Here is a 14,589-nt window from a genome sequence, read left to right on the forward strand (position 1 = left end):
AGGTACTCAATAAATATGTGTCCAGTGAATGAATGAATGCAGAGAATTTGGAAAGTACCGGAAAAGGGTATAAATCCCAGTAAGATGTATACTGTGACCATGTTAAAAAAGATCATGAATACTTGAAACTGTGATGAGTTACAGACTTCTAAAAACCGGAGAAGATTTGCAAATGATCCAATTTATACATTTCGCCTGCGGAAGATTCAGTTATCAGAGCTGATTGTCAAAATGACAAACACATGAAAGTAAGAACAATGGATCATTTCATCCTCTAGGAAACTGATATCTAACTGGATTTCTCCCCAAAATAGTTATAAGCCTAACACGGAAACAAAGGGAAGGAAAATATTTTCACATTTGCATGTACACTAAAAAGCTCCGTAAGCTTTAAACGGCATGCTACAACAAACATAAAATTTAAAATCTATACATTTAGATGAGTAAAATGTATTTGTTAATATATCACGTCTGTTAACTTCAATGAATCTAGAGAAAAGCAAGTATCATAAATGCATTGTAATGTCAGAAATATAGAGGATTTCCTGAAAGAAACAATCATGAAAAGCTACGATTGGGAGTTCCTGTTCCCTCCCCACTTCCCAAGTTACTGAATCAGCCATGGTTTCTCAGACTGCTCCTGAGCAACACACTATTTTAGGGGCTTACAAGTCCCATAAATGTAGGATGGGACGTGACTTCCCCAGCTGCCACTAGGGAGTTCTTTTGCTGTTTTCTTTATATTAGGGTCTTCAGAACGTCAACCTCAGCTGTCTTCTTGCTCCATATACTCTCTCTGGGCAATCTCACTCACTCCCATAACTGGAGTTACCACACATGGCTCACACTTCTTTCCTAAGCTCCAGCTGAGATCCCCTATCCCTAACTGTCGATTGAACTTCTGCACCAGATGTTCATACTGGACTCATTATGCTGCCACCGAAACCTACTCCTTTTTCTTTTTAATCCCAGTATATAAGAGTATTGCCATGTACCCAGCTGCTCAATGAATGAATCTTGGAATGTTTCTGACTACTCTGTTTTTTTCCCATGACCTCCTTCAAAATGTCACTAGAACCTGTGTGGTCTCTACCTGCAAAATGTTTTTATTCTTTCTTCTCACTCCTTTCTCTCCTTTCTTTCCTTCCTATCTTCCCTCCCTCCCTTTTCTAATTCATCAACTATTTTAACACACAATGTTATAGGTACTGTACTAGCTGAGCAAGATATGAAGGTAAATAGAACAGCCACAACCCATGGCCGCACTCACAGCTTACAATCTAGTGGGAAACACAGACAAGTGAGCAAATATAATAGATACACCCGTAATAAGTGTTGTGATATGGGACATCCAAGATGCCTGAAGATTTTAGCAAAGGGCTCAGGAAGGCCCACCACACACTGTGATGTTTACTGGGGGATATCAAGGACTTAAGGAGGTAAAGGGGAAGAGGAGGAAGAGGAGTGTTCCAGGTGGAGAGAATAGTATGTGTAAAGACTTGAGGGTAATCGTGAGCTGGAGTGCTGGGCAGGTCTGAGAGAAGTCAAAGGCTAGAGCAGGAACGAGGGAAGGGAATGGTAAGAAACAAAACAAAAATGGCAGGCAGGGTCTAGCCCCGGCAAAGCCTTGGAAACCACTTAGAAGAGTCTGGACTGTTTCCTAAAAGCACGGAGAAGCCACTGCAGTAGAGGAGTCATAGGATCAGATGTTGATTTTTGGAAAATCACTCTCCTATTATAATGATCTGGCAGAGAGAAAGAATGAAAGCACAGGAAAGCAGTTTGGAAACTCCTTCAACCAAGAGGAGATGATGGTGGCTTCAACTAAGGAGCAGAAGAAATGGAGGGATTTAAGAGATATTTAGGGAAAAGAACTAACAGGATTTGGTGATGGACTGGACGTGGGGATGAAGAGACAGAGAAGGCAAAGTTTCTATCTTGGGCAACAGGGGGGAAGGGGGTGCCATCTACTGACAAATGAAACAGGGGAGAAGTGCATTTGCTGGGTGGGGGAGGGAAATCTAGTTTTAAAAACAGGCAGTTTAATTTTGGATTGTTTACTTTGAAGTGCCTGCTTCCCATATCTGCTCCTTCCTCTCCAGTGCACTGTCACTACTCAAGGGAGGCCCATCGTCTTGCTCCAAATCTTAGAAAAGATCCTACTTGGTGTCCCTCCTCCAGACTCACAACAGGCCAGCCCACAAGTTGTTTAGTTATTTTTCTAAAACAGAGATCTCATCAGGTCATTTTTGACTTCATTTTAAAAGCTCTGACAGTTCCTTTGAGGAAATGCTAAAAGCATAACCTCAGAAGGAATTTCTGTAAATATCCTGAGCAAAAAGGAACAATTACAATGATCTGCTCTTTCCAATCGTAGTTTTCGCCTAGAACAGAAAATCCTGAGGATTACTTTAATTGAATAAATACATAAATAGTATCTTATTTTTCCATCATAAAAGTTATACATACTCATTTTCCTTACTGGGAAATATAAAAAACAAAACATTACCCAATGTGCAACTGCTAAAACAAATCTGCTACCATTTTCATTTTGTTCCTGTGAATATTTATCTTTACTTGTCATTATTCTGTATGTAAAATGTGTATTCTTTAATAGAAACTAGGATGAAATAAATAGCTTTTACATCATTATTAACTCTTAATGATAATATTTAGTGAGTGAAAATTTAAAAAGGGAAAAGGAAGCTGTGGAATGAGAGAGCCGAAAAAATACAAACTGCCTTGGGACGCCTAGGTGGCTCAGTCGGTTAAGCGTCTGCCTTCAGTTCAGGTCATGATCCCAGGGTCCTGGGATCGAGTCCCGCATCAGGCTCGTAGCTCCACGGGAAGCCTGCTTCTCCCTTTGCCTGCAGCTCCCCCTGCTTGTGCTCTCTCTCTCTCTCTCTGTCAAATAAATAAATAAAATCTTTAAAAAAAAATACAAATTGTCTCATGAGAATGGTGCTTTCTTTTACATTACTGTTCTGTCTCATTGTGTTCTTTCTGACAATCTACTGGAGAGAAGGACCTTTGAAGAGGTAGAAGTCAGATGGCCCTTTAACTACAGGATTAAGAGAAGTAGGGAATATATTATGTCCCACAGACAGGAATCAAACAGAGGATAGGAAGTAAACATGCTTTCAGTTTCTGTAAGAGAAAAGATCAGGGACCATGACTTTAAGGACTTTGAAAGATTCTGGGATTCTTTCAAATTCCTCAGGTTTATTATTTTAGTTATCCTGTTTCCTCAGAGAGATTAGCAGTAAAATCCTTTAAAGAAAAAGGCTGTAGACTTGTCTTCCTGGACAAGAAGAACATCCATAACTTGGAAACGCCATCTGTATCTCATCAAGGGGAAGGAGGAGAAGGGAGTAGAGCAGGAGAGAGGACCTAAAGAGGAATGGAGAGCAGGCAAGAAAAGATGAGTCTAGGGATGGGGTTTGGGCTAAGAGTAAATGTCCTGGAACTTAAATGTTGAAGGATCCCTGCTGCAGCAGGTAAACTTGCAAACTGCTGTGTCAGCCCTCTGTAAGTCTCACTCAAACAGGTACTTTTTTTCTTTTTTTAAAGATTTTATTTATTTATTTGAGAGAGAGAGCATGAGCAGGGGGAGGGGCAGAGGGAGAAGGAGAAGCAGACTCCCCGCTGAGCAGGGAGCCCGATTCGGGGCTCAATTCCAGGAACCTCAGCTGAAGGCAGACGCTTAACAGACTGAGCCACCCAGGCACCCCCTCACTCAAACATGTTCTTCATCAACCAACAGCCTCCAGAACCTTTGTGCTTCCACATCTTTGCTTATGTTTTTCGTTCTGACTAGAACAGCCCATCCTTCCCCCATCCAGCCATCTTCTTCCACTCACTCCTTAGTGTTCTGATGAAATGTCTCACTTCCCAGAAGCTTTGCCTGACTTTCCCATTCTTTTCTCTCCTTCTGCTCTGAGCACCAGAATGGCTTCCCCCTTTGGGTTCCTAAACCACTGTCTGACAGCACTCACCACACTGTACTCTAGTAACGTGTCAGGTGCATCGGCAAGAGGACTGGCTCCATGGGGCCAGGGTCAGCCCCCAGTTCATGTGCCTCTCACTGGCGCCTCACATATAACCCGCAGGGAATAACTACTAAAATTTGAGAAAAGAAAGTAAGAAAGGAAAGGGAAGTCATGCGACGTGCTCCTGCTAAAGGAGGGAGAAAGCTGTTCCAGGAAGCTTCTGCTCCCTTTGAGCAAACAAAGAGGAGGAAGCTAACATTTATGGAGCCCTCTGCTGTATGCATACACACCCCTTCAGTGCTTAATCACTTGAATCCTCACGCCAGCCCATGTGAGTTGGAGGTAATGTACCTGTTTTGGAGAGAAGCAAAGTTAAATTCTAAGTAGTTAAGAACCTTGCACACAGTGGGATTTGAAGGCACATCCATTCTGATTGAACAGATTGGGCTGTTTTCTGTTTCACCATACTGCAAAGAAAATGTCAAGAGGTTGCCTCCCTGAACTGATGTACATGGGAGTTTAAATCCTGATGTCACAGAGTCAAGATCAGTGACTCCAAGGTTATAATAGCCTAAAACATGTGTCCAGGAACTCCCTGTATAGAATCCAAGGTTCAAGAGGGAGAACACTGAGAAAGTCAAATGGGATCTTTCCTTCTGCAGTAATTTTTAAAATGGACTCCAAGGAGTGTTTACCACTGCTAGTATTCGCTTTCCCTCACGTGTTTCTCTGAACTTAGGGCATTCCTTCCAGTTCCCCCTAATTCTTTAATAATGTTCGTGGAGTTAGATCAGTCTGTTTAGTATTTATAGATGATTTCTGCCTAGTGTCCTCATTTCGTTTTTTAAAAAAACCACTATATGATGGTCATTAACAACTGCCAACGGCAGTAAAAAATACCAAACTAAAGAGACTAATATTACAGTAAAATCAGGAGAAATAAATGACAGCTGCTTTTTTTAACCTTAAAATGTCCATCAAATGTTGAACTTTCTAATTCTTTGCTTCCACTTGAAAACCTTAATATACTAGCAGTTAAGAGACCTGGATTATGCTCTCTGCTTCATCTGTCCCCAGATGGAGGTCTCTACCACCATCTGAGCCTAGATTTGCTCATTTGAATATAGAGGGCCTAGACAAGCTGGTCTCTAAACACTATTTTTATTCTAATATTCTGTAATCCCATAATAAAATGTGAAATTACTGCTCTATGAATCTTTGGAAATTTCTTATTTTCTGAATTCTCTCAGCAAACATACATTACTTAGGTAATCAAAAAAAATTTTATTAAAACTGAATAGTAAACAATCCTAAACATTTGCACAATGTCTTCCCTGTCACAGAGCCAAGGAACAGCACCCAAAAGTCAGATGAGAAGACATACATTTCAACTGCACTACAGGTTTGCTTGGCTCACAAATACACTGACTTATAAAGCTTTCTGTCTAAGTCATAACCTCTTTTTCAAACAGGAATAATAAAAGCCACATCCCTGCAATATCTCTTTGAAATACTGTGTTGCTATAAACGGTAAAGGTATACTCTTAGGTAGTTTGGTCATTAGGTATGACCAAAGAAGCTATGACCAATACTGTGGGCGGAAAAAGAATCAATGTATGTGCAAGAACAAAATACAGATTTAGAATAAGTGCAGGAAAAAAATTCACTAAGAAACACTGGATCAACAGACTAAATATGAGAGACAAGGTGGTAGAATGGTAAAGAATTTCGAGATTGCAATTCAAGCAACTTCACTAAGCAAGGGGTTGGAGAAGGGACACAACACAATGTAACATAAAACAAGATGAATGTCACTGTATTTGATAAACCCATGTATTTCATAGGCTTGGGGCTCCCAGGCTGCGGGGGCTACTGGAAGCACAGCATACTTAGTTATCAAATTCCCTGCTGCCATTACCAGCTGGATACCACAGGCAGGAAGATTTCGGGACAAAGTGTTCAGTCCCTTCACAGGTACTAGACAATTATGCTGGCATGGCAACACGGTATTTTTCTGATGCTGCATGGTAGTAACCTGCCAGGGCTCAGTTCAAATGATTAATTAGCAGAATTCTCACATTCTTTAATTTTGGCAATAAAATATTCACAGTCTCTCAATACTAAATAATTCAACAAACATGACTTTATCGGGAGAAAAACTAAGTCCATGATCACAGTAAGCCTATGATTAATAGGTGGAATGAGATACAAAGAATTATATAGAATTATATAGTAATAATGCGCATAGAGTTCTGCTTAGTTGGCACTAAATATATGTTTACTGATTTTCATCATGTATAAATATCTCAAAGTCAAAGGCTACGAAGATCAGAAAAGAAAGCAGTTATTTCTAGCCTGGAAAAAAAATGGATATGGTTTGATGTCATTGTACAAATTAATCAGGGACTTAAACTGGCTTAACAAAATATACTCTATATAGTATTTCCTCAGAAGTTTATCAATATTGGTATAATTCTGAATAAAATGTTTATATTCATGAACATTTGTTAGCACCTCTCAGGATAAAGAGAACAGGAAGGTCTATCTTTCCTTTTTCAAAGAGACTATATCTTTCCTTTTTCAGCTAAATACAATTACCAGCCTTTGTTTAAATGCTGATTGAAATAAACCAACTGTAAAATGACACTTTTGGAAATAACTGAGGAAAACTGAAAATAGAGTATCATAGTATATTCAGGGATTATTATCAATTTGCTAAGTGTAATAATGAATTGTGGGTATATTAGAAATAAATACTGAGATAGCTATGAGAAAAATGCATTATGTAAAAGAATAATGTATGAAAAGACAACATAAAAAAGTGTAGGGGAAATAGATAAAACAAGTTGGATAAAATGTTAATTTTTGAGGCTAAGTAACTAGCACAAAGGGGTTCATTATATACTCTAGTTTTTGTAGAAAGTTAGAAAATGCCCTGTACTCCATATATGAAGCATTGTCCTGGCCTACTATAAGCACTCAACCAAAGTTAGCAATTACACAGTATTACTGTTGTTGCTGTTGTTACTATTGTTACTAGTGTAAGCATTAGCGTGCTGTGGCGGAAAAATAAGTTTGAGCTTGGGAGGTCTGAGCCTTAATTCTGCCATAACTAGCTAATATGATCTTGAGTAAATATTTTAACCTTTTTGAGTTTTAGAAGGCTGATTTGTAAAATTTATTTACCTCAAAAGGCTGTTGTAGAACTAAATGACATGATTTTAAAAAAAGGAAATTGGAAATTATAAAATGTACAAATATTACCATTTTTAACCCTTACTCATAAGAAACTTATAATTCAATTGTAGATGAAATCAAATACATATCACAACAACTTTTAAAAGAGTGAAAAAATACTATAAAATTTCAGGAAAAACCAAGATTATTTCAGTTTGGGAAAGACTAAGAAAGGCTTCACTGAAGAAGAAACATCAAACATGCTTTTGAAAACTGGCAGGACTTTCCTTGGCAAAGACAAGGGGAAGCACCATATGAAGCAAACAATATGAAAAAAGGTGTGGCGGGGGGGGGGGGCCCGCAAAAGGGCCTGGTTTACTCTGGGAGGGTAAGAAACTCGAATTTGGAAGAATTAAAATTATAAAAGGAGTTTGGAGCCAGGTCACAATTTGTTTTGAGTGTGCCTATGAAAGAGATTTTATCTGATAGGCAAACAGGAGCCACTTATAACTTTTAGCAGGAAAATAAAATTAAGAGTTATTTTCTAATGATGGAACTGAAAAGAATACCTGAAGAATCAGTACTGTAAAAACATGAAGCACATGAAAGTCAGGGACAGAGGAGACATCCTATATGAAAATCAGCCAGAGCTGACTTTTTATTTGGTAAAGACATACACAATAGAAATGTGATAAGGGCAAACAATATGAACTGTGGAATCCAAGGAGAGCTTAAGTATGAAAATTTCACCACACCACTATTATTGGTAAAATGATACAAAGGGCTGGCTCAAAAATGAAGAAAGAAAGAAACCAAAAAAAAAAAAGAAAGGTAGGAAGGAAGGAAGGAGACAAATCTGGCAAATTACTAGATTATATTCATTTAGAAGTCATTTTGAATCATTAACTATGTCTCGTTAATATAAATTAAAATTTGATGATTTGCTTTGCAATTTTATCTAAATTTTTATCCCCTAAAATAAAATACTACATATTAGAAAAATAACTCTTATGTAAGGGGATACCTGAGCATTTTAAAAATACTGTACGGCTGGAATAATTCTTCCTTCAAATATGTGATAAAATGCAACTGTCTCTCAAAATTCAAGCGTCCTTACATAAAATCATAAGTTTATTCTTATGGAGTTTTTAAACAACAAAAATTATGCACCTACAGGTTGATTCTATAACCCCAAACATTCACAATCAATATTTTGTGTATCAAACAGAATACAGCTCTATAAATCAAAGGAAAAGAAAATATGGGAAGAAAAGAGGCTTATTCTCCAGTAGAGTTGGGACAGAAGAAGCATCACTGACTCAAAAATAAATAGGCATTTCTTTTTCTTCCCTCTCAGTAAAGCTAAAATAAATAGAAACTCATGCTATGATTTAAAAAAAAAAAAAGGCAGCATGAGGACTCCTAATTGCACCAAAGGCACATGTGATGTTATAATTAAAGTAGTGGAAAATAATGCATGTAGAGGCATATGAAAGTCGTTCTACAATATGTAGCTTATTATGTACAAGGGACCATCAGACGTGTGTAATTTCAGGCACCTATCCCTTTTGGCTGACAGGCAGCAATTCTGCTTCTCTTACTGGAAAGTTGCCACACTGTGCCATGAAATCCGACACAGAAAATTGAAAGGATAAAAAAAAAATCAATTTTACTTCACCAAAATAAGATGTGGCCTACTTAATTTTGCTATGGTAAGTGATGTTTATGGAACTCTTCTCAGCTTCCCAACAGTTATAAAATCTTGTCTAATATCAGGTTTCTTTGAAAAGAGAGTATTATATGGAAAGAAAAGGTGGGATTGGGCTTATAAAGATGATAAACCTTGAGATACGTCAAGATTACCACTTACTCTTGAATTTGCTCATTGTAAAAGGTGCTCCTGATAACAGAGCAATCTTTCGAGACATCTCTAAATGTGTAACTTTAACTATGAGAAAGTTTCTTTCATGGACTTCGGCCAGTTTCTAGTTTGCAAACAGAAGGCCAGGTAGACTGTATGTATCTATAGACAGTTTGTATCAAGAGCATTCATCCCACTTTATTGTGTAATTACACCAACCCACTGCTGGCTTCTTTGCCAATGCTGAATCCCCAAAGCTTCTGATTTCTTTCTTTTCTTTTTTGAGTAGTCATCACGTAACGTTTTAGAAAGAGAAAGAAAGGAGCCTGATCAACTGCTAAAAATAGTTTACTTAGGTTCAAAATAAATCACGTGGGCGTACCTGGATGGCTCAGTCAGTTAAGCGGCTGCTCAGGCCATATCCCACGGTCCTGGGATGGAGCCCCGCGTGAGCTCCCTGCGCAGTGCAGAGTCGGCTTCTCCCTCTCCTTCTGCCCCTCCCCCGGCTTGTGCGCTCTCTCTCTCGCTCACTCTCGCTCTCAAATAAATAAAATCTTTAAGAAAATTTAAAAAAAAATAAATCATGTGATTAAAATAGGCATTTTCTCACTTGTCACTGTGCATTCGAGTGAAGACACCAGTGACATCGTCCCATGAGAGTCAGCAGTCCTCAACCTACCAGCTCTACCTCTACTTGCCTTTTTTCCCTTTATTTGTTATTCTGTTTCACAAGATAGAAATAAGGGTGCAGTTGAGAAGGTGCATAGAATATTGAGAGGTGCTGAAATGCCACTGATCAATGAAGCAAGGCATTTTCAAAGCTACTGATGAGTTACTATGGCTGCAAAAGCACACATTCCTGAATGAGAAATCTAGATGATCAGAACTCTGAGGCAAGCGCAGGGAAGGAGAACACAAAACTCCATTCCATCCTTAGCAAAACACACCTCTGTGGGGTTCTTGCTCTGCCTTTGCCAACAAATACTGCAGGCGGCTTCACACTGCCTTGTATGTACCAAATGGAAGCAGTCAAGAGTCTAACTCTAATGAACCTGGAGGGCACTGTGAGAAGTGAACTAAGCCAGAGAGGGAAAGACAAATACTGTGTGGTGTCACTTATATGTGGAATTAAAAAAAAAAAAAAGAAGTTGAACCCAGAAACAGAGTAGAGAAGTGGCTGGGGGCTGGGGGTAGGGTAACAAGGAGAGGTGGGTAAACGGGTACCAAATTTCATCTATAAGATGAACGGGCTCCGATTTATTTAGCAAACATTTGTTGAATGTCTACTGCATGCTAGTCAAAAATAACTAAAGCTTTTCTCAAGGGGTTCTCTCTCTGTTTAGTAGAGAGATGGCAGGTAGATACATAAGTCTAAGGCAAGCCAAAAGAAATCAGTAACTGAGCTGCTATAACAGCTCAGGGAATGGGGCCAAAGCTTCAGGCCTGTGTTCAGGAAAACTTTATTAAAGAAGCATATTATAGAATATTAGAGCCAGAGGGACCTTACAAAATACCAATTCCAATCCCATCATTTTACAGATAAGGGAAAAAAGAGAGAGAGAAGAAAAAAGAAAAAGCCCATTACTCTCTTATTCTCTTAAGTAGGCACTCCTTGGATTCTACCTAATTTATTTGTTTCCTTCACTGACAGTTGCAAATTTACAAAATAAGGAATTCAGTCAGTGAGAGTATATTGCCACTCTGGGGTTGGAAGAATTTCAAAAGGCAAAGATGAGGGAAAGAAGAGAGCTTGCTGGTAAGGTCAAAGACTGGGATAAGACATTGATAAGAAGATAGGTTTGGAAAATAGTGTTAAATGTATCTGACAACAAGAGTTTGAGGGAAGGAATGAGACAGGCTGTATGCAGTGGGATTAGACAATGGAGGACATCAAATGGCAGGAGGACATCAAACAGCCTAAAAGAGTTAGTCTTGTTCACGAGATAATTCAATGGACACAGGAGCAGAATTTACTTAGTAAATCTGTAAGTTCCTCCAACATTGGTACTATTATATGATACTGATGGTCTTAGAGGTTTCTAATGAATGAACAAAAGACCCTTCTGATATGAAAAAGGCCAGTTAAATGTAGCAAATTTACACTGAATACAATCTCCCTCTGTAAATTATTCTTTCTCCAAAGCAGAAGGGGACAGAACAAGGACAAAAAAAGGGAAGACACTGTGATCTGCTGATGAAAGGTGCAGTTTGTGACCCGGTGATTGAGAGACCCTGTGATAACCATGCCCCCAGACTGGCTCCTTCTGAGAAAACTCAACTTGCCAGCTCTCCCCAGTGGTTGCCGAGCCAACCTGAGGCAAGCCTGAAAATCAGTGGATCTCCTATCCATACCAAGTGCTGGGGTCCAGGCATGGACCCACAGAGCCGTAGCGGCTTTTCGCTCCGCCCTACTGCCCAGCCCTTTGTCCTACTATCTTGTTCTCTTCTTTGGGACTGGATTTCCCACCAACATCTGTATAGTGCTCTAGAGTAATTTCAAAGCACACTGCCCCTTTTTCATTTATCATAAAGTAGAAGCAAACCTCTGTTCTACCTCATCCTCAACCTGCATAGCTTTCCTCAGTCCCCAGTCACATGGCTCTTACCTGAGTGCATGCTATTTTTATGTCCAGGTTTGCTTTCAGGGAACCGAGCCTTGTAAGTTAAGCAATTTGCCCACAGTCACAGCCATCCGGGAAAGGGTTCCTACTACACCTCTAGCCAGCTAACTTCCAAACCTGTGCACTCAATCAGTAAGACATTCAACTGGCCCATTTTTATTTAAAAAAAAAAAAAATCAACACTTTAAATTATAAGTTTGAGGACTAAATATATAAAGAATATGTATTGTTTTTAAAAGTTAAAAAAAAGAAAAAATAAAGACCAAACTCTTCTGAAAGTTTATTGTTAATTTAAGACCAATTTAAAAAACCAAAGTTGCTGTTCACTATGAATCTGATAATTCAATTGGGGAACATTATCAGAACATTCTAAGTAGAAAATGTCCATCCATTGCCTCCATAAACACATGCTGAATATCTACTATGTAGCAGACACTGTTCTAGGAACTGAGGATACAGAGATAAGCAAGAGAACTATGGTCCCTGCCCTTGAGGATCACATAGATAAGTTGGAAAGACAATCATTCTACTTTTTTTTTTTTAAAGATTTTATTTATTTATTTGAGAGAGAGAGAATGAGAGAGAGCACATGAGAGGGGGGAGGGTCAGAGGGAGAAGCAGACTCCCTGCAGAGCAGGGAGCCCGATGCGGGACTCGATCCCGGGACTCCAGGATCATGACCTGAGCCAAAGGCAGTCGCTTAACCAACTGAGCCACCCAGGCGCCCGGAAAGACAATCATTCTATATGTAAACAGAGTAACATGACTAGTGTGATGACAGGGAAATAGAAAGGTGTAAAAGTAGGGGAAACCTAATTCAGCTAGGGACAAGGGAAGACCCCTCAGGAGTTAGGGGAAGGGGGTGGAGAAGGGGACTGGGAGTGCTCCATGCAGAGAAGAGCATGCACCGAGGACCAGGGCAGAGAGATGATAAAACTGAAGGAAGTTCAGAGTGGCTCAACCTACTACCGAGTGAGACAAAGGAAGGAGACAAGGCTTAGGACTAGAAAGGCGGGCAGAGGCCAGATCCTGCAGGACACCATTAGCCATATTGAAGACTATACCTAAGAGCAATGGGAAGCCAATTTAAGCAAAAAAGAGACTGAGTCAGATTTTAGTTAGACAAGTATCAATCTGGCTGCAGAGTGAAGAGTAGATCAGAGTGGAAGGAAGGTTGAGGTAGAGCTATATTAGCAAAGGACTGCTGCAGTCCAGGTGATAGGCGATGATGAGCTGGGCTAGGGTGACAGATGTGGGAAGGAAGAATCGATGTTTATGAGTCAGAACGGACAGAACTTGATGGGAGATTGAATGGTGATTTCAGCTCTGAGGTAATTCTAAATTTTAGAAGGTGGAAGACCCTTTGTGCTTAATTAAAGTTGGAAAAAAGAATCTCACAAAAAAAAAATGCGCTCATTTAGTTGGAAAAAAAGAATCACCTCTAAAAACATATTCCAACAAGGAGAAAAAACTTACCACTTTTAAGCTGTTATTATCATGTATTCATTAGTAATTGAGTTCCAGCCATACATAACTCACCTGGTTACCAACCAATAATAGGTGTTCTCCGAGAAGAAAGTCCTTCAGCATGTCTTCCATCACTATCATGTGCTAGAGAAAAAAGAACTAGAAGTTAATTGTGTTTTGTATAATCAAGATGAAATAATAAAGTTAACAATAAAGATATCGTCATGCTAAGGAAAGCATCTAGAGTTCCAGTTCAAGATGGCAGTGTAGGAAGATCCTGAAGTCACCTCCTTCCATGGACATGCAGATTGTATAGCAACATATGAAATAATTTCCTCTTAGAAAAATCTAAAAGCTAGCTGACTGACGACTATGCAAATGAGAAGAAAACCATCAGATCAAGTAGGAGAGGTTGGGATACAGTCTCCCCATAAACCTCACCCCTAGTGCAGCATCCTATAACTGGGAACTCAAAACCTGGAGCTTCCCCCTGAGGAATGTTTGAACCCCACACTGAGCATCCCAACTTCTAAGACATACACTTTGAGATATGAGCCCTCAAAACATCTAATTTTTTTTTAAAGATTTTATTTATTTATTTGACAGAGACACAGCGAGAGAGGGAACACAAGCAGGGGGAGTGGGAGAGGGAGAAGCAGGCTTCCCCCGGCGCAGGGAGCCCAATGCAGGGCTCGATCCCAGGACTCTGGGATCATGACCTGAGCCGAAGGCAGCAGCTTAACGACTGAGCCACCCAGGCGCCCCCAAAACATCTAATTTTGAAAACCAACAGGGCTCACATTCTGAGACCCACAAGACTCTAGTGATCTGAGAAACTGACCTGCCCCAGGGCCCAGCTCAGAGGCAGCTGACTGTGCCCAGACTTAAAGTGAAGGAGGCTCACCTGCTTCCATTAAAGCACTGGCCTGACGGACAGACATCTAATTTAACACACACGTAGAAGCCTGCTGGAACACTCTCTGGGGATGGAGACTGGCAGGTGCTATCTTTGTGCTCTCCCTTTGCTGGGATTCAGTGCACCAGAATCTCCAGTTAAAGACCTTTTATGTGTGTCTGGTGCCTCAATTTCTCTGGCTGCCACCTAGGAGTCACCTCTTGATCACCTGGCTCTGGAGGCCAGGGGAGCTTGCACTCCTGGTCTCATATGACTATGATAACCGGTGTCACCCAGAAAGGAGCTCATACTTCTGTCTGGCACCCTGAGTTCTGGGACTGCTGCCAGAAGATACCTCTACATCGCCTGGCTCTGGTGGCCAGTGGGGCTTACACTTGTGGGTCCCACAGGACTGTAACTAAAGGACAAAGAGTTCTTAAACAGCTACTACCTCCACGGCACAGCAAAAGGCAACAAACCGAGGGGCTCAGTCTTTCAATGAAGGAGGGCTATAAGCTAATCATCATGACTGAGGCCTGAGGGGCAGTATTTAATTAAACAGGCATCTTGGGGCTGGCT

General features: G+C 40.1%; 1 protein-coding gene across 6 annotated transcripts in view; it reads right to left on the reverse strand.

Moving 5' to 3' along the window:
• Positions 1-14,589, reverse strand: part of VWA8 (von Willebrand factor A domain containing 8) — a 348,163-nt gene that overhangs the window by 176,158 nt on the left and 157,416 nt on the right. For all 6 annotated transcript variants that reach the window (XM_032402933.1, XM_032402932.1, XM_032402934.1 and 3 more), the window contains one exon: positions 13,188-13,259. In XM_032402933.1, coding sequence (XP_032258824.1) covers positions 13,188-13,259 — 72 coding nt within the window. The remainder of the gene's footprint in view (positions 1-13,187; positions 13,260-14,589) is intronic.

The sequence above is a fragment of the Phoca vitulina genome, unplaced genomic scaffold (assembly GCF_004348235.1).
Source record: "Phoca vitulina isolate PV1807 unplaced genomic scaffold, GSC_HSeal_1.0 scaffold5, whole genome shotgun sequence".
Classification (NCBI taxonomy): domain Eukaryota; kingdom Metazoa; phylum Chordata; class Mammalia; order Carnivora; family Phocidae; genus Phoca; species Phoca vitulina.